This window comes from Pollicipes pollicipes, unplaced genomic scaffold, assembly GCF_011947565.3.
Source record: "Pollicipes pollicipes isolate AB1234 unplaced genomic scaffold, Ppol_2.1 Scaffold_4881;HRSCAF=5763_pilon_pilon_pilon, whole genome shotgun sequence".
Lineage (NCBI taxonomy): Eukaryota > Metazoa > Arthropoda > Thecostraca > Pollicipedomorpha > Pollicipedidae > Pollicipes > Pollicipes pollicipes.
Window position 1 is genome coordinate 29,868,673 of NW_023596576.1, and position 26,780 is coordinate 29,895,452.

At 57.7% G+C, this 26,780-nt stretch overlaps 1 protein-coding gene across 1 annotated transcript; it reads right to left on the reverse strand.

Annotated features, from left to right (window-relative positions):
- Positions 1 to 26,780, reverse strand: LOC119100937 (alpha-tubulin N-acetyltransferase 1). Its single transcript, XM_037224145.1, has 5 exons — positions 26,291 to 26,780; positions 8,518 to 8,698; positions 4,758 to 4,905; positions 1,275 to 1,368; positions 1 to 638 (listed from the first exon to the last, which is right to left on the reverse strand). The coding sequence occupies exons 1-5, from the start codon at positions 26,431 to 26,433 to the stop codon at positions 512 to 514; spliced, it is 693 nt and encodes a 230-aa protein (XP_037080040.1). The 5' UTR covers positions 26,434 to 26,780; the 3' UTR covers positions 1 to 511.

The following is a 26,780-nucleotide window of genomic DNA, read 5'->3' on the forward strand; positions in this document are numbered from 1 at the left end:
GGGAGGGGAGGGGGGCAACATTGGAATGACATGACCATCGCAATTTCTGGTTTAGCGCACATCTGGTTTAGCGCACCTGCGGCTGGTCTAGCTAAACACGGAATACTATCAGCAACTTCCCAGATATCATTAAGTAGAGGTGCACAACAGCTGTGTCAGTCTCCAGTTGTCTGCCATGGCCGGCCATGGAGATCGCCGCAATCTGTGTGACATATGAGGTCAACTAGGACGGAACGGTGTGCTGTGCGCAGCGTGGATCACCGACACCACTCACCAAGGCTGGTGCTCACTAATTCCAGCCCGCACACTGGCTGCACAGCGACTGAACTCACGCGCGTGAGGGTTCGACAAAGCTGGAAGCTGTCACACATGGTAAATCCAAATCACATCTAGCTGCGCGTTGTTTCATGGGCCGTAACGGTTGTGCCGTGGGACGCTCCGCCTGTCAGGCGCGTTGAAGGGCCGCGCCCGGCATTGCTCCCTATGAACCAACGATGTTTTCCGCTTGCAGCTACCAAAGCTGGTGGTGGTCGTGCAAGTTGCGAACCTCGCGGCGGCTCTGACAAGGACTGTTTGACGGACTGGCCGACAGATGGCTCGACGCTCCGTTGTGGGCATGGCGGCTGAACGCCGGTGAGCTGCGGAAGCCAGGCGTTCATCAAATCGAGGCAGCACAAGGCGCGTACAAACAATCTACAGACGCACAGCACTGCTCGAAATCGGTCACCTTAACACCGGCAGTCATGCCATGTCAGTGTTCTTAGAATCGCCTTCAACATTCAGTGCACATCATCCCGATTAGGAGACAAGTCCACGAATGGAGTGACTCAAACTATAGGAAAGCTCCATTCCAAAAGCCAGTCAGACATTATTGTATCGGACAACACGGACATTCTCGATGGCCAATTCCAGGCGGTTACAATAGCGCCATTGATTGCTCAGTGATGCTGCCGTTCTAGCGCCAACCGGGTCCATCTATCATCACACAAGGTCGATGAATTGCTGGCAGCCCTTGAGCCCCAAAACACTCTTTTAACCATGACAGCAGCCTGCACAATGTTGATGCCGTGGGAAAACCGTGCGCAGGCATGTGATGTTATAGATCTCGGCCATGGCCACGGCCATGCTGCTGACAGCCACCTTGGGTGACTGCTTCTGCATGCCTCCCTACACCGCTTGTTAAGCGTTTATAAAACCAGCCGCACACTAGCATGGAAATTCAAATTGCTTTCTGTCCATGTTTTTTAGTGCGCAAATGGTCGATTTGTACCTACCCATTCAATGCGCCATTGGACCCGACCATGGAGATCACTTCACCGCCGTGCTTTCCCGGCGATCGCCTTTTGTTCGGGTAGAAGAGGGCATCCTCTGAAACAGTCAAGGTTGCCAGAGCACAGGCCACACTCACTTGTGCCACACCACGGACGGACATCACGGGCACCAATAGCACCACTAGTCACGCAACATATGCACTGCAGTTATGTCTTGCGACTATCCCATCTGGCGGGTAACATCCACGACTGTTCACGATTCAGGTACAAGGTGCACTTTGATCCTGAGTATTTCAGGTTGGAAGGGCGAGTCAAGTCGAGTTCCTTCAACACAGATGCGAGTGACTTACGCGGATATGATAGGCTTCTTTACAAACAGTTACATGTGATTACAGCATAGCTATTGCCCAAGGAGTGCATTGTTATTTTTTGTAATTTTCTGCATGTAAAACAAAGACACGCTACGGGTGTCATGTAAGTGAAAAATTATAACAGTACAGGTAAAACAAAAGACTACAAAGGGCTAAATCAAGCTGTGGAAAAGGAACTGCTAAGGCATGGACACGCTCACGTCTTTCAGGCTAGACCCAAAGCACTGGTTTTTTATAATATTTTGGGACGCCGCTAACATTCCCGCGTGCCTAGAATTTCGGCCCCTGGCTGTCTTGGAGAAGCCTGGATCCGAAACGCCTCAATCCAAAGGGTGAGTCCAGGATATCATGGGGTTCAAGGCTTATGGAACTCCAAGGATTTTCTCTTTTGGAGGGCTCTAGGCGCATGTCTGAAGCTGAAAAGTCAGTCAAGCCAAAACAAAAGCGGAAGTTGGAGTGTCAAACGCAAGATGCCGCTTAGCGCAACGCGTTTGGCGCAGCAGCGCTTGGCGCAGTAGCGCTTAGCGCAGTAGCGCCTAGCGCACAGCGCAGCGGTACTCGAGCCAACGCTTACGCCAGGAAAAGGAGGAATGGGACTCGGACTCACTAGAAACCATCCACGGATAGGAGCACGGTGATGTGGGACAGGCTGGCGGCCGGGCGGCGGCCAGACAAGGCCGTGGGCGCCGCGGGGACCAGCGGCCGCTGACACGCAGAGGAGACACCCCCGGCGGCGGCGGGCCGGACGGCCACGCGTCGCTTGAAGGCGGCGGCTGCGGCTCGGCCTGTGCTGGCGGCAGGGGCGCTCCCCGAAGCGGCGAGGACTCGGAAGGCGCGCAGGTCCGGGCGACGGCCGCCCCTCCGCCGGGAGGTACACTGCTGGCAGGCGACCCGACCGGGGACGCGGGCGCAGCGCTCCCTAGAGGTCCCGATTGTGTCGCCCCGCTACGCAGGGGAGACGGCGGAGGAGGGGTTGGAATATACCGCCCTCCTAGTGTCGGCTGGGGAGGCACGCCTGCGATGGCGGAGCCCGCCGACGACGCAGGGAACGAGCACTCCCTAGGCGTCGGCCGTGGGGGTGCGCTGCGCAGAGGGCACACCAGAGGAGACAAGGAAGGCGGCTGCCACCCAACACCACCGCGCAGGGTTGCTCTGCGCAGGGGAGCCGCCAGAAGCGACGCGGGGGCTACTTCTCCCCATTGAACGGGCTGTGAGGACGCTCCGCGCACAGGAGGCGTCCCGGCCGACGGCGGCGCCCCCGCCAGCCTGTCACGGGAGCACGCCGCCGCCGGGGAAGGCGGGGAGGCAGCGGCCGGCCGGCGCCGGCCCGGTCGCGGGAAGGAGAGGCGGCTGGAGGGGCAGGCCGGCACGGGCTGCAGCGTGTCGGCCGAGCAGCGCTGGTCCGGCCAGACGCAGCCGGGCGCCGCCGACCGCCGCCAGAACAGCGCGTCACCTGGTGGGCGCACAGCCGGCCAGACGTGGCCGCATCGCAGCGTCACACGTCGGACAAGGCAAGCTTTTTCAGGCATGGGAGAGCTGGAACGGAAGGCACTGTAACACTGCACGCTGCACAGTCCTAACGCTCCAGGTAACACTGTTTTCCTCTTTGTTTTTTAACGACTTTATTTGAGGACTATACCTTTCACTGCTTCGGGCTCAATCGTATAACACATACGCAGGAAAGGCTCGGTTTCATTTTCAGATGCTTTACAAATCCAAACAAGTAAACGAGACGCCAACTCACGTGACAGAATACTCTGCGGTCGACAACGCCTGGCACGACAGACGGGGCTTTTCACAACACGAACACGTGCGTCCTCATCAGGCGATAACAATCATCACGTACTCCGAATGTGCCCCGCTTTCAGGGGTGTCGTCCAGTCAGACGGCTCATCAGCTTTAGTGAACGGTAAAACTCTGACCTACTTTAGAGGACGCGACATCTAATGGAATGACTCGGGGGCAAGTAGGGAAGGGATGTGGCGTTTGAGACAGGTAGGAAAGGGAGGTGGCGTCTGAGACAAGTAGGGAAGGGAGGTGGCGTCTGAGACAGGTAGGGAAGGGAGGTGGCGTCTGAGACAAGTAGGGAAGGGATGCGGCGTCTGAGACAAATAGAGAAGGGAGGTGGCGTCTGAGACAAGTAGGGAAGGGAGGTGGCGTCTGAGACAGGTAGGGAAGAGAGGTGGCGTCTGAGACAAGTAGGGAAGGGAGGTGGCGTCTGAGACAGGTAGGGAGGGGAGGTGGCGTCTGAGACAAGTAGGGAAGGGAGGTGGCGTCTGAGACAGGTAGGGAAGGGAGGTGGCGTCTGAGACAAGTAGGGAAGGGAGGTGGCGTCTGAGACAAGTAGGGAAGGGAGGTGGCGTCTGAGACAAGTAGGGAAGGGATATGGCGTCTGAGACAAGTAGGGAAGGGAGGTGGCGTCTGAGACAAGTAGGGAAGGGAGGTGGCGTCTGAGACAGGTAGGGAGGGGAGGTGGCGTCTAAGACAGGTAGGGAAGGGGGGTGGCGTCTGAGACAAGTAGGGAAGGGAGGTGGCGTCTGAGACAGGTAGGGAAGAGAGGTGGCGTCTGAGGAAAGTCCGACAAGTGTCACCACAGCTAAATACCAACCGGTACCTTACCCAACCGATCGCACATACCATTAATAGGGTCTGAGAAAAAAGCTAGCAGCCGCAGGAAAAAAATACCCGAGCTACACCACAAACCGACGATACCACCTCCATCACGATCATAGAAGAAAGTAAGAACTACTATTGCAGTCATGTAATACGTCTCAGATCATAATCACGGTGAAAGAAGAAGCCATACATTGCGGTCAGAGGAGACCTCGACCCACCGCCGCAGTCAGAGGACTCACCATCGCGGTCAGAGGTGAGACGTCGACCCACCGCCGCAGTCAGAGGACTCACCATCGCGGTCAGAGGTGAGACCTCGACCCACCGCCGCAGTCAGAGGACTCACCATCGCGGTCAGAGGTGAGACCTCGACCCACCGCCGCAGTCAGAGGACTCACCATCGCGGTCAGAGGTGAGACCTCGACCCACCGCCGCAGTCAGAGGACTCACCATCGCGGTCAGAGGTGAGACCTCGACCCACCGCCGCAATCAGAGGACTCACCATCGCGGTCAGAGAAGAAGCCCGGGTAAACGACGAAATTGTTGATCTGCGGGCAGGGCTGGCGCAGGCCGTAGTGCTTGGCCAGGAAGGAGGTCAGCTTGTCGGACGGACGGTCGATGGCCAGGTGTGCCGGATGGACGCCTTCGTTCTGAGAACGCGCCGTCCCGACAGACACCGGTCACATGAGAGCCGCTGGGCTCCGGTAGACACCGGTCACATGGGTGCCCCGAGCCCGACAGACACCGGTCACACAGGCGCCACCGAGCCCTGATAGACACCGGTCACGTGGGTGCCCCCGAGCCCCGACAGACACCGGTCACATGGGTGCCCCCGAGCCCCGATAGACACCGGTCACATGGGTGCCCCCGAGCCCCGACAGACACCAGTCACATGGATGCCCTCGAGCCCCGATAGACACCGGTCACGTGGGTGCCCCCGAGCCCCGACAGACACCGGTCACACAGGCGCCACCGAGCCCGATAGACACCGGTCACATGGGTGCCCCCGAGCCCCGACAGACACCGGTCACATGGGTGTCCCCGAGCCCCGACAGACACCGGTCACACAGGCGCCACCGAGCCCGATAGACACCAGTCACATGGGTGCCCCCGAGCCCCGACAGACACCGGTCACATGGGTGTCCCCGAGCCCCGACAGACACTGGTCACATGGGTGCCCCCGAGCCCCGACAGACACCGGTCACACAGGTGCCCCCGAGCCCCGACAGACACCGGTCACATGGGTGCCCCCGAGCCCCGATAGACACCGGTCACATGGGTGCCCCCGAGCCCCGACAGACACCGGTCACATGGGTGCCCCCGAGGCCCCGACAGACACCGGTCACACGGGCGCCGCCGAGCGCAGCGATCAGCGAACGGTGAAAAAGCTGGCCATACACAGATGGCGTGGCATGACGGTACGCTGACAGTCAGTTACCCCAGCGGACAGTAGGCATTCATACATAGACGGGGTTCGTACTCATGACTTCCGTCGGCATGTAACTGCTTTCCACATGGAACATGCGGGGTAGGCGCGCTCAATAACCTCTAGGGGGAAGGCGGATTGATGAACGCAGCGTTTGCGAGTCATGAGTTATGTTCAGCTAAATCACCATTTACACGAGTTGTTATTGTACAGCGCATGCCGCGCATCCAGTTTGAGCGTACAACCAAGCATGCAACGGGAAATAAGAGTAATTTGATCCTCTTAGTAACTTGATAAATATCCCATATTTATTGTGCATGTGCGAGACCGTCCGTTTTGGGTGTTCTCGAACGTATACAATACGGTCGCATGCATGCTTCGATGCATCAAAAACCAATCCTACTGGTCCTGATGTGGTTTTTGCAGCCGAACCCAAGTCATATCGACCATATGAATTCGTACCACATGAACGTCCGTCTTTACAGAATATCCGCTTAGCTCCATTGATCAACTTTCATACTGAGCTCCAATGCCTGAAAACTTTTTTCAGGCACGTAATTGCCCTTTGAAGGTTGTTCATTCCGTCTTTCGGGGGTTGATTAACTACCTGCATACTTCCCCGTTCAGTCGCCCCTTTGATGTGTCGAAGCTGGAAAGTATTTTGTGTTGCTATACTGCGGCTCGGGCTTTGAGACTTAAACTTAAGTTAAACAGCATTTTCTTAAAACTATGTCCATTTCTATATCATAAGATTATTTTGGTAAGCTCGCTTTTAGAGGGAGTCTTCTTCAAACACAAGGATAAGGGTACAACCTAAATGTTATCCATGGACTGCGGTTAACCAGTTCTGTTGTGTATCATATGGGGCATCAAACGTTCCGCACTTCGCATTCAGTCGCATTCAACAGCCTTGGGCAAGTCTATCTGAAAGGGAAAGGTTCTCACTAAACCTGACCTCTCCCCCGTATGAAAGCATTTACGTGTATGTGAAACCCTAGTTCGCTGAACAGTTTCGGTTTCTTGGGTCGGATTTAGTCCCCGTTGGATTTTACAATGTTGGGAGTCGTACATCTGCAGACATCGCCCATCACCACGCAACGTGACATCGCAGTAACCAATAGCGATCGTAGTGAAGGGAAATCGACCTGTAGCTCCGGGTTGTTTGTTATTACGCGTGCGTTTACGGTATATTGAGTCTATTTCTGTTGTATAAGCCAAGCCTGCAATGTTTGGCTGTTTTTAGCCCGACGTTGCAACCGCTGTGCTGATTGTATCTAATCAGGACTTATGATGGAACCTCTCACGGCATAATGAGAAAGCTGTCGTGAAGAAGTCTTTTGAACTCATTCATTCTATTATGAGCATCAAGTTACTGTTGTTTTCCGAAACACAGGATCACAATGCTGCTCATCCAATTGGCGTCATATAATATTCACGACAAAGAACTGTCACATATTTATGGGATTTCCCTCCATACAATTGGCACCATTACGACACCATGGGCAAGCAATACCCAAATCATCCTTTTGTCATATATGCCCCCGCTTCGGCGTTCCAAAGTAACTATTTTTTGTTAAACACCTCAGAGGTCCATCATCATCCATGTTAGGCATGTCATGCACGCGTAATGACATCGCAAGTACATCCAGGACAACTTCAGCGCCTGCCACAGGCCTGAGCTGTAAATGCTGGAAACCCACCGGGCCGGTCCCGGGCATGCTTCAGCAGTTTCGGTCCTCGCCCGGGTGTGGAGAAGTCCCAGCCCACCGGTGACGGCTTCGGGGACAGTGAGACTGCTGGTCAGGACGGCCACGACGGGGGACGGGGGCGGGGACTGGCCCTCATCCGGGTGTGGGGAAGTCGCAGCCCACCGGTGACGGCTCCGGGGACAGTGAGACTGCTGGCTGCTGGCTACTGTGACCCACACGCCCCATCGGGACACGCTCCGGTGTGATGGCAGCCAGGAGCTCCATCACTTAGGTATGCACAATTTATCAGCCGGGCGGGAGCGTGGCTAATAGTACTGTTTTTGATATGTTCTATCGAACCACGGGCTGTCATATTGTTTGACACGCTCCACCAAGCACCGTGGTCCGATAACTCTTCGATGCCAAGGGAGGCTATGTAGTGAAAGGCTCACGCAAACAACCAAATGACACGCACATGATGCCAGTCCTCGAGGGGAATAGGGTACCGAAATACGTGTTTGTGCCACCCAATGTTCACCATTATTGGCTGCGCACGGATCACTGTTCGTAATTGTGCACTCTGGGCACGGTTACGCACATGCAAGCGAGCGCCCAGAACACTGGACGAAATCACGCGGGCAACTACAGATGTTGCTGCCCCCCTCCCCTCCCCTCCCCCGCCTAATTGCGAAATTCTCCACATCCCTGACCTGACTGTGTTGCAACTTTTACCGCAGCTCGGACATAAACATTTATACCCCCTGCACGCATCTATGGCACGCCGATCTAGTCACAAAACAAGTCAAATCACTAAAGTGGAGACGTGGCACAGGTCGCTTATGTCGTCCGCTTTACACCAGTGGCGCAATCGTCGACCGGGAAAACTCATGGAAAAATACATAAGATGGGGCATTGGACGTGTGATAGCACACCGCATTTTCAAACACATGCGGTTTATTGCCACCCAAACCTGGAACCTTACCCAACACAACTGCATCGGATGGAACTAAAGAAGAGTCTCCTCTTCTACCACATGAAGCGAGAAGGGGTCACGTAGAAGCACAAGAGCATACAACCAAACACCATTTGTGGGCAGAGAACAGCTCGCAGCCGCTCGCGGCCGGCCAGCGGCGCCACCGGCTCTGTACCTGCAGCATGGCGTCGAACAGCAGCCGGCCGTAGCCGTGCCGCTGCAGCGACTCGTGCACGTAGAAGTCGAGCACGCTCACGGGCAGCACCTCGTTCTGGCCGCCGGACGAGTCAAGGATAAACAGACGCTTTCTGCCCACCTTCAGGAAGCCGATGCAGACGTCTGCTCCCTCCACGTCCCTGAGGAGAAGACGGCCGCAGTCAGGGCAGTCACGCGTCCCTGTGATGGTGCAGGTGCTGCCCGCAAGGGTGGCACCTGGGGTAAGAGTGATCCTAGTAGTAATTCCCCACGACCTTGTCATGGTCAGGGTTCCGCCCGCGTTCCCGAGGCGGTAACACCCGCGTTCCCGGGGCGGTGACACCCGCGCTCCTGGGGCGGTGACACCCGCGTTCCCGGGGCGGTGACACCCGCGCTCCTGGGGCGGTGACACCCGCATTCGGGCGGTGACGCCCGCGCTCCTGGGGTGGTGACACCCACGTTCCCTGGGCGGTGACACCCGCGTTCCCGGGGCGGTGACACCCGCGTTCCCGGGGCGGTGATACCCGCGTTCCCGGGGCGGTGACACCTGCACTCCTGGGGCGGTGACACCCGCGTTCCCGGGGCGGTGACACCCGCGTTCCCGGGGCGGTGATACCCGCGTTCCCGGGGCGGTGACACCTGCACTCCTGGGGCGGTGACACCCGCGTTCCCGGGGCGGTGACACCTGCACTCCTGGGGCGGTGATACCCGCGTTCCCGGGGCGGTGACACCTGCACTCCTGGGGCGGTGACACCCGCGTTCCCGGGGCGGTGACACCCGCGCTCCTGGGGCGGTGACACCCGCATTCGGGCGGTGACGCCCGCGCTCCTGGGGTGGTGACACCCGCGTTCCCTGGGCGGTGACACCCGCGTTCCCGGGGCGGTGACACCCGCGTTCCCGGGGCGGTGATACCCGCGTTCCCGGGGCGGTGACACCTGCACTCCTGGGGCGGTGACACCCGCGTTCCCGGGGCGGTGACACCCGCGTTCCCGGGGCGGTGATACCCGCGTTCCCGGGGCGGTGACACCTGCACTCCTGGGGCGGTGACACCTGCACTCCTGGGGCGGTGACACCCGCGTTCCCGGGGCGGTGACACCCGCGTTCCCGGGGCGGTGACACCCGCGTTCCCGAGACGGGGGTTAAGCTCACGGACGAGCTCATATATAGTTTGCTACAACGCTGAACAGCTGCCGTTGTGTCATCGTCATGTCGTTGCAGTTTTTGACACAAAGATAAGTCGAGCAGGATATACGGGTAAACAAGACCACCGGCGGGCGTGGAGCTAGCTGTATGTAGAAACACATACACAGGTGAACCGTACCAAAGTCACGCCAATCAGACGCCAGAGTCCCGCCAATAAGTCACGCCAATCAGACGCCAGAGTCCCGCCAATAAGTCACGCCAATCAGACGCCAGAGTCCCGCCAATAAGTGATCGCCAGTGTCGTTAAGCGTTGATGAATGCGTGCCAGCATTCGATGCTTTTTTACAGCCTAGCATAACCAGGCTTTCGACGAAATAACAGCGTTCCTAGCTATTACGTCCAGCCGTGGCGTTCCCGACTGGAAGCAAAGGCCCTGTCCACGCCGCCCTCACAGCACTGGGGCAGCCTACGCTCTCCACATTGTCGTGCCGTGATGATGATTAGGGTTTTAGGCCGCGCCCACTACGATGGTTACTTTGCGTCCATTATTGCTAAATGATTAACCCGGCGTGCAAATTGATGAGAATTGTGTAGCACTTTGGGCCCATCATTGTTAATGACTAGCCCGGGGTGCAAGTTGAAGAAAATTTTACATCCGTGAAAAATGAAAACAGTTGGCCCCTAACAACCACGTGAGAGTCGTTGTCAAGCACATCAGGTACCGTAAGAGATGGAGTACTTTCGACTGAAATGAAGACGGCACTCTTGGGCAAACCCTGGACTTGTGTACAAAATGTGGCGAACGATGGATGACGCATTGCAAAGAGAGCATAACGGCCCTCTCCATCAAACATCACATGGTCGTGCATCGCCTGCGTGCGGCTGATTCGTATTCTGCAGAGCCAATTCTCGACGCGAATTGCGCTGACTCCAATGTCATACACCTAACTGTTTGATTCTGATTTTGATTTTGAATAGACATCTGCTTGATCATCTAAGGTTACTGCCCGTCAAGGCTTCCCCGTAGGAAACTTTTTTTATCCAGCTCGCTATGGCTGGGTTTGTTTTACGTTTCTGGTAAGAGAGAGAGCCGGCAACGTGCACTGGGCGCACAAGCCGCTCTTTTTGCAGTTGCATCTACAAGCTGGCTACCAGCGACGCCAACACAGCTTGGTATCCAACAGAGCACGATGGTCAACTCGCGCGATCCACTGTTGTAAGCCGAACTAAAATATCGGGTTGGAAGACGTTAAATCCGAAAGGCTGCTCAGAGTCCGAGGAACCAAGCGTGAATCGCCGTCACCAACTTCGACAAAGCAGAGTGCTTTCAGGATGGCAACAGGCTCCGATGCGTATACTGAGGCGTGCTTTGGCAACGGAAAGGACCGTGTGGCGTTTCACATATACGTGCAGAGCCAACGCTAGGACCGCCTCAGACAGCCGGTTGGTTGCCTTAGTGTCCTCTTGCTCCGCTAAGTGTGCCCGGTTGGCCTCGCGGTCTCCCCTGTCCGTTTCTTGACGCTCCAGCGTCTTCGTCAAACGTTCGCAAGCACTGCAAAGGGTGGCAGGCGGAGAAGAAACCGACGCAGTATCAGACGGAGGGGCGGTACTCGTGGACTCCGACCACGCCGAACTACCGTCCATCTATCATCCGCCGGCGGTCACGCTGGTGCCGAGGAGGCCGGCAGCACGGCGGCTGCCGACTGGTAGGTTGGTGGGAGCCAGGCTCGAGGGGTGCCGGCAGGGAGTCCGGCGTGCGGGTGGAGGGCACAACTGAAAGACCTAACGACCTCTGGAGTCCCACTAGCTGGACGGCAGTCATTTCCTCGGTCATATTGTTCTGCGATAAAGAATATTTTTCTTCCGAGGCATGCGACATTTTGCGGTGACTCGCATCCTACAGGTTTCGAGCTTCCTGGAAAGATCAGCTTAAGGAGATTTCCATCGACATTATTTTCTTTTGCCTGGCGTAGGCTGGACAGGCACAGTCAAACACGGTGCGCTGGGTGTAGTGGGCCCTGGTCCTTGTCACAGCTGACGCAACAACGCTGGTGAAATGCGCAGTTGTCGCCAAGATAGGCGGTAGGTGCTCATCGCCCGAACGCCGGAATGTTGCGACCATGAAGATTTGTAGAGCCGAACCGTTGACGTAGGAAAAAACGCAGAGTGGTGATTAAGCGGATGTGTCTTGACGCGGGCACAGCATACTCACATCTCCGAGGCTGTCTGACGATTGAATGTGAGAGGGATATTATTGGTAGGTGTAAGGTCCGCTCCTTTCCTGACCAGGATTTGACGCCAGGCGGTCACGGCAAACCGATAGCCCACCAATGATCTCATCCCCACTGATGTCGCCAAGGTCACAGCCGTTGACGACTCACTAGACTCCCTTGTGTTGTATGGAGTTACCGGCCAAGCCACAGTTGTGTTGTGTTTTGCATTTTCAGTTCGAACAGTGCATGCGTTACTTTAACTTACATAGCCTGCTTCGCCTCCCAGCTGCTGACAAACTTTACCTATATGCTGCCATCCGTAAGCTTTTCACATTTACTGATCTTTCTGACTTTGTCAAAGCCTTTCTGACGTTAAAATGATGCCAGGGAGCAAAGTTCCGACATCGTCACTGGAAAATGTGAGGAGTCGAGGACCGGCAACTACTCCCGTTGTGACTCTGTGTTAGTACTAACCGCCCTCCTTTCAGGGGCCGGATGTTTGTAAGGTTTTGAGATGTCATGCGATGCATGCAAGCGTTCGGCGCCGGGCACACCATCCACTTCAAAGCCCAACTGGGGGACAGCCCAACTGTCCCGAGGAAGTCCTGGGTACAAACTGAGAGAGGAGTCAATACACGGCCCTCTGGCGTCAATACACGGTCCAAGAGTCCCGGGGAGGTATCAACACACGGTCGCCTGCCGTGAATGGACGGTCCGAGTCTCAAGAGAGTCGCGGGGGCGAGCTGAAAGAAGCACCCATACACGGTCCCCTGTTTAGGCACTTCGCTCCTCAACACCGGGCCATTGAACGTGGGCAGGACGAGTTCTTCCCGAATGGGCTGGCACGGAAAATGAGCGCTTATCTGGTAATCGTAACACCGTGGCAGAACTTATGTCGCTTCATCTATTAGCTGACACAGTGTGATTCACGGTCAAAGCCGCGGAAGCGGTGCTTATCCTCAGCACTCGACATTACCGTATCAACGTCTCGAAACCTGTCGAAAAAGTCACAGTAAACACACACACACACGCGCACGGGCACGCTGGTATGCCGCCACCAGGTATGCCGCCAGGTATGCCGCCACGTCTCCTTCCTCAGCATTCCACGGCAATGGTCCAAATAACCAGCGTTCACTATCGCAACACTGTAATAGGCCTCGGTAGGAGTCGCGTCGGCCACGCCTTCCGGACACGTGGGCTGGCGAGACGGTCCCAAAGAGCGGAGAGGATGGGACCACTGTCATCCCAGCGCCCACGGCAGACCCTGCGCGCGGCCCAGGCGCGTGGCCGGCGACAGCACCGGGCGGACGGCGTGCGGCGGAGCCGGCCGTCGTATCCGGAACTCCACTCCAGCGGGACTGAGCGGCGCTCAGCACGGCAATCCACTCCAGCGGCACTGAGCAGCGCTGCGCACACGAGCCGCTCAGGCGCCCGCCGGCCGGCTGCGGCGGTCGCACCGCGAGACGTTGCCCGGCTCAGGGGCGAGGCTGCACGGTGTGGCGACCCCGGCGACAGACCGCTGAAGAACGGCGCTGGCTGTGCTACCGTTGTAGCAAAACACATGAGTGACGTTGCATAAATGACCCCAGATCATTGCTACACGAGCACCGACCACGAAATTCGTACCCGTAACCAATGTGCCCAGCACTGCAACTTGCCAAACTCCGCAGGCCAGCCGACCGCGAAAGCTTCACTAGAAACCGATCTGAGAGACGGATGGACAGCATCGCCGCAGCGACTGGCACATCGAGTGTGACGGCTCTCTCCCGCACCTGCTGGGCCTGGCAACGGACCCAGCCGGTGCCTCCGAGCCGCCACAGCCACGTCAGCGGCGTGACCGCACCGTCGCCGGCATCCGTCGAAGGCCGTCGGTGTCGACGGCCGTCGGTCGGGGGCCAGTCGGCGGCCGGAGGTGGCCGGCGCCGGTGCCCGCCGCCACGCTCCGGACGGCCGCACATCCTCTCCAGTCGGGCTCCGCCTCCGACGGCCACTTCTGAACAGGCCTACGCTCTGCAGATCAGACCTGCAGATCTTGCTATCCTCCGGTCGGGCTGGACCGTTCCAACAAGAAACCTCTTCTCTGGACGGGCCTGCACTCTACAGACAAGACGCTCCAATTTCCAGATCAGGGAATCCATGAAGCAAGCGTCGTCGCGCCAGACGTGAGCTACCGTACAGGAGCTGGGCTCGCCTCCACCGTCCGCCTCCGCGGCCGGCACCCGATGCGGACTACGGCCGTGCTCACCGCCCTGCTGGCCGGCTCGCTGGCGCTGGACGGCAAGCCGCCGGACGCGGCGGCCGCGCTCGCCCGCCGCCAGGCAGATCTGGTGCGCGGCCTGGTGACGGCCGGCCTGCTGCGCCACCAGCATCTGATGCTGGTGCACGGCGACGGCGCCGCCGCCGACGTGGCGGCGCTGGCGGCCGCGCTCCGCTGGCAGGCCGGCGTCACCGTGTTCGCGTGCGCGGCCTGCACCGCCGACGAGCTGTACGCCGCGCTGCTGGCGCCCAAGAGCGGCCTGAAGCTGCTGGTCGGCGATACCGCCGCCTTCCAGCGCTTCAACGCGGCGCCGGTGCACCACTGGATGGGCGGCGAGGTGGTGCTGCTCCCGGCCGGCGACGCCGCCTGCGCGCCGCTGTTTCAGCTGCGCTTGCTCAGCAAGGCGAGCCTGCCGCTGTGCCTGGAGCTGGGCGATGCCGACGGCATGGTTCACCAGCGCGGCTACGACGGCTCGGTGCGCTCGGCGGCGGCCGAGAGCCTGTTCGCCGGCGGGTCGCACGGCCTACTGTCCCGCGACGGCTACCACGGCCGTCGCTTCGACGCGTATTACATGAATTTCAAGCCGTACTTCGTGTGCGGCGAGCCGGACCGGCCGGGCTCGGTGTGCCGACGGCCGCAGCCCGGGCCCGACGCGCTCATCCTGCAGACGTTCGCCGAGCGCGTCAACCTGACGCTGCGCTTCCGGCGCGCGCCTGACGACCTCTGGGGCAACATCGACGCCAACGGCAGCTGGGTGGGCAACGTCGGCGCCGTGTCGCGCGGCCGCGCCGACGCTGCCATCGCCGGCCTGTTCGTCAACGGCGAGCGCGCGTCGGTCAGCCAGTTCAGCGCCCACATGTACGTGGAGGAGGTGGCGTTGGTGTCGGGCCGCGTACCTCTCGGCCTGCAGGTGCGTCTGGCCGGCCTGCTCTCGCCGGTGGTGTGGGCCGGCGCCGGCGTCGGCGTGCTGCTGGTGGGCGTATGTGGCGCGCTGCTGGCGCGGACGCCGCCGCCGCGCTCTGCCCGCCTGCTGCTCGACCAGCTGGAGGACGCGTATCGCATCCTGTGGGCGCAATCGGTGACGCGGCTGCCGACGGACGCGGCCAGCCGCCTGCTCAACACCGTCTGGAACGCCGGCTGCATCGTACTGGGCACGGCGCTGATCACGGCGCTGGCCGCCCAGCTGGCGTCGCCGCGCATCTTCTGGTCGCCGATCAAGCTCTGGGACGTGGTGGACCAGAACTACGAGGTGGTCACGCACGAGAGCTACGGCGCCTACGACGCGGCCATGCTCGGGCCGCAGGGCGCGCTGTTCGACGGCCTACGAGCGCGCTGGGTCAAAGCCAACAACAAGGCGACCCTGTACCGCATGTTGGACCCGGCCGACCGCGTGTGCCTGCTGGAGGAGGTGCAGTACTTCATGACGCTCCGCCACCAGCTGATAATCGAGACCGAGGGTCGCGTGAAGCCCGAGAACCTGCGGCTGGCCGAGCAGCGCGCCTTCACCTTCCTCGTGGCGTACAGCATGCAGCGCAGCACTCCGCTGCTGGACCGGCTGGACGCGCTTATCGGCCGACTGCAGGCCGCCGGACTCGTCCAGCACTGGATGCACCTGATGCGGCGCCGGGACGAGCAGCGCGTGCTGGGTGTGCTGATGCGCGCGCCGCGACCCTCCCGCGTGGTGCCGCTGGCGCTCGACCGGCTGACCAGCACATTCGAGCTGCTGGTGGCCGGCTGGGTGGTGGGCGCGGCGGCGCTGGTCGCCGAACTCCTCTGGAGCTGCTGGCAGCGGCGGGCCGGCGGCCGTCTGCGCTGCTGTCGACAGGCGGCGTAGTGCGGACCGAACAGCCGAAGCCCGGGCGGTAGCGGAGCAGATCCGTCCACACTGCTCTAATGGCATCACCAGTGACGGCGGAGTGAGTGCGACTGCGCTGCCGCCCGGTCGCCTACCCAAGTAACGGCGGAGTGAGTGCGGCTGCGCTGCCGCCCGGTCGCCTACCCAAGTGACGGCGGAGTGAGTGCGACTGCGCTGTCGCCCGGCCGCCCACTCAAGTGACGGCGGTAAGTGACCGCAGGCGTTATCACGCGCGGCCATTTACGCTGGCGACACCGGCGGACCCGCGGCGTATGGACGACTGCCGGCCCGTGGAATAGTAAGGCGCTCAATATCACTGCAGTGGATTGGGCCACCGGAAAATAAGCTGTAGCTATGTGTATAGAAATTTGTGACATCCTCACTAAAAATTCCACGAAGTTTTGACGTTGATATGATCACTGGCGCATGAGTACAACAAAGGCGAGCTTTGGACTGTGCGGCGTTTCAGGTTGCAGCGCTGCGCCGAGGACAACTGAAAAGAGTGCAAACGTGGCTATATTTGTCTTGTTTTGTGTTGTACATGTGGCTAAAAATGTGTTTGAAAATAGAATTTCACCTCGCTATTCAAGCATACCAATGGGAGGCTGCATCAGAAGACCCGAAGCGTCATGGTGAGAGGCTGTTCCTCGCAGACCTACACAGTGTTATTTACGGAGTGGTGTCTATGGTACGTGGTCAATGGTGTTCGAAAGGTCAGACAATGAAACCTCCGCTGATAAGCGTCGTTGAATATTGTCTTCATGTACGGCTCCCACGAACAAGCTACGCTCTGAGTCCTAGCATTGTCAGCAGATCCTTCTGGTATCATAAGCGACGGAACCGGTCCACATTTCAGTGACCTGTGTGATGAACAGCACGTGGTAAATACACAGACCTTTGCAGCCCAGGGGCATGCGTAAGCAACAACACCATTAACAGACTACTGATGTTGCAACTTTTCGGCCGCATTCGATCGATACAAATACTGATGAAGCAATCTGCGAACAAGGGCCGTTCGGTTCTATTGCCCCAAGGACACCATGCATCGCCCTCCTTACTCACGACCAATGGAAATTACCATTCGTCACGAGATAATTGCCTTTTCGCTCGATGCAAATGCACAAATATGTGGGAATCCATACCGTGTAGACCAAGGCACGTCCCGCCCATTCAGTCCGTAATCCAAAACTCCTAAAAAAAAAATGCTGGTTGCGGTGATCTTTCCTTATGGGTCCAACGCGGCGAAATGTTCGGAACTGCTGCAGAGTTCACTTCAGCCCATTGTTCATCCGTCCAGGCGCCACACAGAGCCGCTCGTACGCCGTCGTCGTCTCCCAGCGCGCGACACGCGCCGCGGTTCCGGGGTGAGGCACACGGTTTGGCCCAAATCGCCTACCCAGGCGTCGTATTTCCGTGACAAGAAGCCAAGCACGCTGCGGACTGACGCAAAGATTAAACCGTTGCGTGGTACAAGTTTGCGCTCAGACTCCGACAGACATCAGACAGACAGACAGACATCACTCCGACAGCTGGCGGGTTGCTAGCTGGACAAATGAATAATATAGTTTGGAGTGCTTAGGTAAGCCAGGGTCTCGTCTTCGCGTCAGGCTGTGGCTTGGTGAGGATTGGCTAACCCTAATCTATCAGCAAGTCGTGGGCCTGCACTCATGGTCGTGAAACAAGCACAACATTATTACGGGCTGGCCACGGACGTCATAAAGTACGTACACCACATCGAACGAACGTGGCCACTGGGCGTTTTACGACACATTTCAAGAAGGAAATTCCAGGCACTTGGCACAGGTAAAAGAAATCGCCAACACGGCGAATCAGACGTTACACAGACACGAAAACGTCCTTGCAAATCATCCTGCTGCGATAGCAGCCACAGGCGCGGCTTTTTGGGCATCGGGCCGGCGGCGTGGGACACTGTTTTATGTAATTATTCATCGACACCTTCTCTTTATCTATACATGATGTCCTGTCCCGGACGGCGGCTCCCGCCCCGGACGGAGGTCCGGCCGCCAGACAGCGACTCCTGCACCGGACGGTGACTCCGACCGCCAGGCAGCGTCCACTGTGCTGGACGGCAGCTTGGCGCCAACACCGACCACAGTGCTGTCCAGACCTACGTCGCGCCGCTACCATTGTCTCGCTGCCCGTTGGCCGGTGTTCGCGCCGAAGCATGACTGACCTGCAGCGGTCACAATACGCGGCTGAATCAGGGCGCAGGGGAACCGGCCAGCACCGCGGCCCCAGTGGACGGTGCAGCGCGCGGCGGCCGGTCGGCGCCCAACGCAACGCAACGCCGCACCCAGCCCGCACCACCCGCCGTTATGGCTGGTCACCCGGCAAGTTATAGAACCCAGGTACTTACAACGGCGCCATGTCAGTGACGAGGTGGTGTTTCGGGCGTTGGGGTGGACATTAAGACACCGGGCTTCCTTCAGCGGCATGAGACATGCAAATAAGGACCAGCAACATGGCGTCACGCCGAGCGAGACCAACGCGACACAGGCGATCAACATAAGTGAGCGAGAGGCATGGCCAGCCAAAAATTACCAATCGTGCAATGCATTTTAGGCTCAGACATAAAACGCATGAAACGCCACAAATACACGCATCATCCAGATTTTTTATATATATTTTAAAAGTACAACAATTACGTAAGTTTGGAGAACAGGTAACTATGGCGCACACCGATAAACTATCGAGCAATGCACAAGCGTGAGTGCGGTCAATTACGAACAAGATGCTAGTACACCATGTCTTCGTTATTAATTGTTCTGATGCGCCGTACATTAGCGCAATGAAGACGGGCGGGAACAAAGCGACGACCGACAAAGCGATGATATTTCGTGCAGCCGACGGCTCGTTCACCATACTTGGCATGTGGCCTTTGCAACGCAATACTTAGGGGCCGTCAGTAGTGGTGAATGGCGCAAAACCGGCTCAAAAGCCCGACTGGCAAGTTCCAAAAAAAGACTGATCAAAACATGACTCACTTCCACCCTCCCCCCCCCCCACTTACATCCGTGTTTTACACTTCACTGCCTTCGTGCGTACTTGCTCAGTAAAAGGCGCGATGATAAAGAAGCGACGTAAGCGGCATCGCATGAAGGCAACCATAAACTGCTCGAACATCGGCAATAGCACTGAGCTCACAAATTACGGCCGTAAAACGTTGCGCCGGCGCCGCTCAAAATGACGCTTATAACACTAACGTCAGGCCTTGAGGGCGCCATCCAGCACGTGGGCCCGCCGCTGCGTCTGAACCGACCGGGCCCGGCAGCGGGCCCGGCTGTTCGACAGGCGCGACGCGAGCGCCGTCCGCTTCCGGCTCAGGCCTGCGGCCGGCGGCCGGCGGGAATTCCAGCCGGCGCCCGGTGTCGCTCGGCGGAGGCTTACGGCACGAGCCATGCTTATGCACACAGATGCCGAATATGGCCACGGCACGGCATTTCGGCATTTGTGATTTCTCCACGTTCTCGGAAAAAGTAAAATGTGTACACCTCCAAGACTGGTTGATTAGTCATCGACACCCCAAACGGGAAGGCACCGGCGGTACCTACCAGCCGATCCATGAGCAACTGCCAAAACATCCGCCAAGGCTCATCCATCCATCCGCCAAGGCTCATCGGAACACCACCCATAACGTCCCCGCCTCGCCGCCACCACTTGCCATCTGCCTCGCCAGGCCCTCTGCGGCCACCTCGGTCGTCATCCGGCGGTCGCCAGGCCCGCCAGACCGGCGCTGACGCCACCGCCTGGCGCGCTGCGGCGGCCTGCCGGCCCGCAGCGCCCCCGCAAGCGGGGCGTGTCGGCCCGCTCGGCGGCCCGCTCTGTGCGCCACGGCCCGGCCCGGCCCGGCCTGCTGCCGGAACGGTCGTCACGCCGGCTCGGCCACCTGTCACCGGCACAGAGGCCGCTCCGCCGCTCCCCCGCCTGCCCGCCCCGGCGCGCCCGCAGCCAGCCCTCGGCCGGCCCAACAATCAGCCAGAGTGGTGCTGTGCTGCCTGACAGCTCTTGATGATCGCCTTCCAGACGGCAGCACTTCGGCTGCTCATTACAGTGCAGTGAGCAGCACGCGTCCTGTACCCAGTGAGACCCGTTGCAACATACAATGCGAATAATGAATGAGCGTCGTTGGCAGCTAAGCGACATGACATTCTTACTTTTGAACACATTCCTTGACAAAAACAAACCCTGTTTGCCAATGCCCCAGACGCCGGCCCGCAGAACGAGGGTACTCATGTCGCGTCTCTGCAAATCGTGATATGTACAGAAGTGCAGCATGGGGACGTCAATTGTAGCTTGTGCGATCCTGGCGACGGCACGGGTTTCGTCAACAGTTCCACTCATTCGTCGCTACGAACACCGCACGGCGCCTGCAACAGTGCCACTCCGCAACACTGGCTGGCGTGATCAACCTCCAGCTTACCCCCCAGGCACACGGACCCACAGGGCGCGGCTATTGCCGGCGGCGTTACCGGCCGTTGCCTGGGCGGCCTGGACATCGGCCAGCAACAGCAGCGCGACGGCCGCCCTGACGCCCCGCCCCCGCCGGAGGGTAGGTCACGCCCGCGGCCGCACCGCCGCCAGCGCCGCCACACCTGGTCCGGTCGCTGGCCGTGACCAGTCCCGGCCTGCCAAGCTCCGGCCGGGGAGCACCGGACCGGAGGCGGACTCGTTCTTCAATGGCCATCGTGAGCCCATTCATTACTTGGGGCAAGCGCAAAGACCCGTGACGTCGCTACCTGACTTCCTGTCACGTCAATGTCGGAGCCCACTCCAACTCCGCGGAGGGACAGTAAGTAAGTGCTGCCGAGCAATGCTATTTACACAGCCATGCGCCGCAACAACAAACACGTCTTGACGGTTGCACATATCCGGCAATCTGTCGGTCCTGCACCAGGGGTTATGTGCATGGCGTGATCATAGACGATATGGCACCACATAGCTGGCTTCGTCGTAGCACGATCGTGCCCGTTCATGCCATTGCTGCACTTTTTACATCTCCTTGTCAGCTGATCCTACTGGATGCCCATATTTGAACTTGAACGCCCTCCCTGAGAGTGTGACGTACCAGGCCGTGACGTCAGAGGCAACCGCCTCAGAGGGACGGCGTTTGCCTATCGAGAACGGGACTCAGGCACCCTCCGCTGCAGCCTTTCGGCGCTGCCGTGTCGCCCTGGTGCTGTGGCCGGGACGTCATGTGACAGGTAATGCCCGTCCGGATTTGCCTGACGCTGTGACGGAAACGTCAAGTGACAGGTGATGCCTGTCCGGAGTTCATTTAATCAGCGAAGCGCATACATGACATGGTGCGCCGTAGCCCAAACTCACAAGCAGAGGGCTGGTGCAAACGTACCGCTGGAGTGCCAAAGTGGTACTGTCTGGAGTTCGAAAGCCCGCACACAACCGGACAGAATACGACCTACACCTGGACTATGTGCGACTTGGGACGAACTGTTCTGCGCCGCTACCTAAGATGGGCTGATCATCATTAGACTGATACAAACTAAGGGCATTTGTACTGCATAGCAATGTATTGTGTGCTTCGAATAAGCATGTGAAGGTCAGCTTCACAGGCCGCGGTCCATCATGTCGAAGGTTATGACTAATCAAACCACACACTCGTGATTGTGATCCACCGATACGCACATCCACGCCCATCAGATCAGCAATACATAAGCGCCGGTAGCCTTCACGCCGACCCTGCACGCAGCGGCTCCCAGACACTGGGCCGCCCGGGGCCCGTTGTCGCAGCCTGCATCGTCGACCGGCGATGAATGACGTGCGGCACGTGGGTGGGTCCGAGCGTCGCCCCCGCCCCGCCCGGCCAGCCAAGGTGACCTCCGCTCCGTCCGGGGGGCGGTGGCAGCGGTAGCCGCTGAAGCGTGCGCCGGCGCCGCTCGTGACGGTCCGCAGCAGGGGCGGGAAGCCGACCAACGGCACGGGCCGTCGGCACGACATCACACGGGCCGACGCCGACCCGGGTACCGAAGATCGCCGGAGGTTGCCGAAGGCCGCCGAAGGCCGCCGAAGGCCACCGAAGGCCGGCTATAAGATGAGGCTCAGCATAGTAAATGCAACCTCCTCCTCAGCCAGATTGCAGAACAGACTGCGTTTCGTTGCGCCCACCATGTGGTTATGTGGTCAAACTGAATTCCCAATAAACGGTTCTAACTTGCATGATTGGCCACCAGCACTTAAGATATTCAAGGGGACCATGAACGAGAGAAATTTCTGGAGCGTTGGGCTCGTTTGATCTGAAAAAAACATCGCCGGCATGATTTACTGATGGCGACAATGGATGCATCGCCAAAAAAATAGGGCGCCCAGTGAGGCACGCAATTACACGCGCACCCGCGTGGGCGCTAACAGGAAAAACGCATTTACATATGTTCTGCGCTGTGACCATGCAAAAATAGCTGCCGGCCGTCAAAAACTGCTTGGATTGTGCTGCGAAGCAAACCGCCAAGATAAGTGTCACTTCATACCAGGTAAATCGGTACTCAAATGGGACGGTGTCTTGGAATGCTGCTCTCGACATGCACAGTAAGCACATACACGGCAGCGTGCACCTTTAATAGCCGCACTGACGGCGGTCTGCGCCAGATCCGTCCCGCCCCGGAGGGGGAGCAGTGTGTATGGTAAGAATAACCAATTCGACCACTCCCTGGCATGTTCGTGTCACAACGAACTAGAGACGAACGAAGCGTCGTTTGGCAGTTCATGCAAAGCTTTACAAGATTTATGGAGGTCATTTTGGCGTCTGGGATCAGCGTCATGGTCGCATCAGGCCTGAGGTATATGGTCCTGCTTTGTTGGGATTTCTCCAAAGAACTTCTCTCGACCTCCGCTGTGCGTGGATACATCCGTCTTATATGTCATGCGGCCGGCATGTTCACGACCCGCATCAGTCAAGGGTGTTCCACCCATCAACATAGGACATCTGGATCATTCGTCCTTTTCCCGGCAGTTGTTGCCCTGATAGGTTGGCGAGTAGCTGTAATACGAGTAGGGGATCACCAAGCCGCATGAAACGTTAATCCCCTGTTCCTATTGGCGCTACCCGTCACCCTGTACAGAATACGGTACAGCCATCAGGAAGACCTCCAAGAATGCCGCACACCATCCGCCAGCGGGCTCTCCGAGAACTCGATCAACACAACTGTTGCCTCAATGGAACGATAGGTGGCTTTGCCAACCAGTATGTTCCCATTTGACTGACAGCAGCCATGGATGGTGTCAGAACCGATCTGCACAAAACCTTGTGTTTCAACATGAAAGCCGCCGAGTAAAATTAGTGCGGTGGCCCACGATGACGGTGCTACCTGGGCCAAGAGCCTTAAGTCAAGCTCAGTCAGTGGCGTATGATGACCGCGACATGTCATCAGAAGATCAGAAAGTGGCATACTTAATAAACAGATCGTGGAGGTAGGACCACGATAAACACATTGCCGCAAAGGCCCGGTGCGCCTCATGTTTATCCATGCCGACACATTGTGGTCCGACATGCATAGACTAAAACAGCCCTAATCACTGATGACAGCATATGGACTTACCAAAGTCAGTGCACGTGAAATTTATGTATGAGAAGAGACTGAAAGTCCGGCAAGCCCGCTAAGCCGCTCTCCAGTTTTTCTCAAAAAGAACATGAGAGGGCGGGAGGATGCTTGACTGTTCCTCTCCCCCCAGCGCGGGGGTCGAACGGCCATCGCTGGGAAAGCGCGGAAACGGTAATGACGCGTGCCATTTTTGTTTTAACATTCCAATTTTCAACCTTCAAAATCAAACAAAGTCCAAAACATGTAAACATATGCATATATCACGCAGTTGACTTTCACCAATATGTGAAACCAATTACGAATGGGACACTGACCTGAGTCATCACGTCATACCAATTCATTCTCGAATGCTGCTGATTTTGATATACGTCTTCGGATTTTGTTAAATTTCCACGCTTGGCATTCGATTAGTCACGTTATAAGATGCCTTTCGCATGACGATGTCTGCGGTATTTACTTTTTAACACGCGCCCGGGGGGCCAGTTGGACACCCCTCGCTCGGGTGGGGGATCAATTTGACCCCCTCGAGACCTCGGGAACTAAGAAAGCTAGAGATACCAAATTTATAGGGTGTGTTGACCTGTATGTGAACTCACTAAGGTCAAATCTTGAGGCTCTTAAGTCACGACTTTCGGGGCAAATAGTGTCAACAAAAGTCAAACTCCCGGTTGGTCTCCAAAGTGCCCCCAGAACCTAGATAACTGTTTCTAAGCAAAAGGTCACATGGTCATTTAAGGTCAGTGACCTTTTTTGACCTCTTAAAGGTCATGGTGACCAAAATCATACAAGATTGCTTTGAGTTTTGCATTGGAATAAGCGACAAAGATTACACCAGGCAGTATGTTCCTAAAAAAAATGTTGACCTGGGTCAGTTTAGGTTAATTCCCTATTCTGACCTCCAACAAGTCCGTGGAAGATGTATACTGCGGTTCCTCCTATCAATAAATTCAAAATAAGCACCAGAAACTATCCCGTACAGCAAGCCCTAAAGTAATAAAACAGATTGGTTTTGACCTGGGTCTGGCCTTCATATCTGAGCTCAGGTCAACGTTATTTGCTCATTCAATTGTTGTGTCGCTTAAGAAAGCATCTCATAGATGTACGGCTTCGTTTAACACTCCGTTGTTCGATCAGACTGAACGATTCCCTAGAAACTGATTCGCTGAAATCATGGTCCGACTTTGACCTACCATAGGTCAGCGACCTTACACGGTACATCTAAATTTTTGATTCCAGACGATGCGCTATTCAATTTTCTACGGCTATGCAAAATTTGGCGACGCTATGCCGCGCCGATCGGAAACCATTCGGGAAAAACCTCCGGGGGGTCCATTTGACCCCTCTCACCCGAGCGCGTGTTAAAGCCAGCATCCAGTGAAAAACTTGCCAATCATGCATATTGCCATGCACTGCACACACTGTTCACATGGCGTGAGGTGTGGTCTGCTATACAATGTATGCAAGGACTGCCGCAGGAGATACCGATCACCAAAGTCACGTTGACATTCCTCGGGCAGTCTGCGTCCCCAGCTACCGACCGCCATTCACGACGTGCGGTGAACCAGTCACTTTCACGCCCCCCAGGGATGTGTGGGTAGCCGCAACTGGCTGGGCCGACGTACTGCAGCGCACGCCACACGACCTCCCACTGACCCCACAAGGGCAAACCAGTCTCACCGCTCAGGCCCATCAGCCAGACACGGAAGTGGCCAATGACCACTGGTTAGCACAAACCAGCATGCGGAGCTATTGAGTTCTTATTTGAGAGCGACCCAAATGAAAGGTTTAAGTGTTGGAACACTGCTCCCACCGACTTATTATTAACAGGCCTGTCGGATATCGCAGCATATGGGCGAATTACTCTGGTAATCAAAATCAGTGAGCACGTTCGTAAGGGACTGTTGTTCCGTCGGGCAGCCTCGGCTTGGAGATCTCACACCCCAAAAGGCAGCTGTGAGGACGCGGGCAAGAGAGTTTCTCATCTGAAGTACCAGCGACGATCACACCTCAGTTAGTGTGTCTCGACGAAAAATACGTTGCGAACGTTAGTGTGGATTAGGGCGCATAACCTACTGGGCTCAAACGAACATTGCGAACGCTTCTTCCCACATACGCCCCAGCTGGTCTCACGCGCAGGTTTCATCACACACACACATATGACCTCCCGCACCGCACAGACCACTAAACTGATTTGCCCCGAGCCAGCATCGTAAAGCACTTCGACGCTCGGCCCGAGCACAGCCCAGTTGCGTTCATGAGCCCGTCAGCGCGGCGTCGGCCGCCATTGGCCTCCAAACGTCGTATCCCGGCGCCGTAACATCCCTGTAATTGGCTGCGGGAGCGGGGCGGCGCGCACGGTGGTCGAGCACGCGCGCCCCGGTCAAGGGCACGCGCGCCGCGGCCGTCGGCGGGGCGCCGCTCGGCGGAGGGGCGTGAGAGCCCCGGCCGGCGGCGGCGCGGGTCACGGCCCGTCGGCGCGGCGCTGTGACCGCTAGCTGCCGACCCAGGCTCGTGCGCGCCGACCGTTGCCGTCCGTTTGGCCGCGGCTGGCGCCCGTCAACCCGTCTCCGTCTCCCAGCGGCGCCTTTCTCCCGCGGCTCCCCGGACGCATTACGTCACATGCCACACGAGGGGTCAACCGGCGGCTGCGGCGCGCCGGCTCCCTGACGTCACCAGTGACGAGTGGGAGACCTCGGCGCGGCGCGGCTTACCTGTCTGCGTGCTTCTGAGTGATGATGTAGACGATGTGGTTCTCGGACGTGCGCAGCTTCTCCATGGTGGTGATGACCTGCTGGAGGCCCTGCGCGCGCGCCGAGGCGCCGCCCATCAGGTCCAGCACCTCGCCCAGCGCCATGCGACTGGACGGACTGCGACGGAGACAGAGAGACGACGGTCAGCTACCTGACATCCGTCCTGGACCGCAACGTTTAGAAGGAGGCCGACAGTCCGACCCCCACGGGATTCTATATTCTAACGAAATAAAAGATGACTGCTAAAGCTGAATGTCGTTTTGTACACGCAAAAACAACGCTATAGTGTAGCCTCACTTTCAGATAAAGCGCTCGTCCCTGCGATGAAAAATGTCAATATTTTCCTCACTTCTAGCCAGTGTTAGAGAACTTGACGCATAACCTGGTATAAGGTGCGAGAACCTGGTATAATGTATAACAGGAGATTTTGTACTCCAGGATTGTGACTAGG

Coding starts and splice junctions, on each gene's coding strand:
- LOC119100937 (XM_037224145.1), bottom strand. CDS start 26,433: ATGGCGCTGGGCGAGGTGCTGGACCTGATGGGCGGCGCCTCGGCGCGC. Junction 4,906..8,517: donor TGTTCGACGCCATGCTGCAG/GTACAGAGCCGG, acceptor GCGCGTTCTCAG/AACGAAGGCGTCCATCCGGC. Junction 1,369..4,757: donor CTTCTTCTCTGACCGCGATG/GTGAGTCCTCTG, acceptor TGACTGTTTCAG/AGGATGCCCTCTTCTACCCG.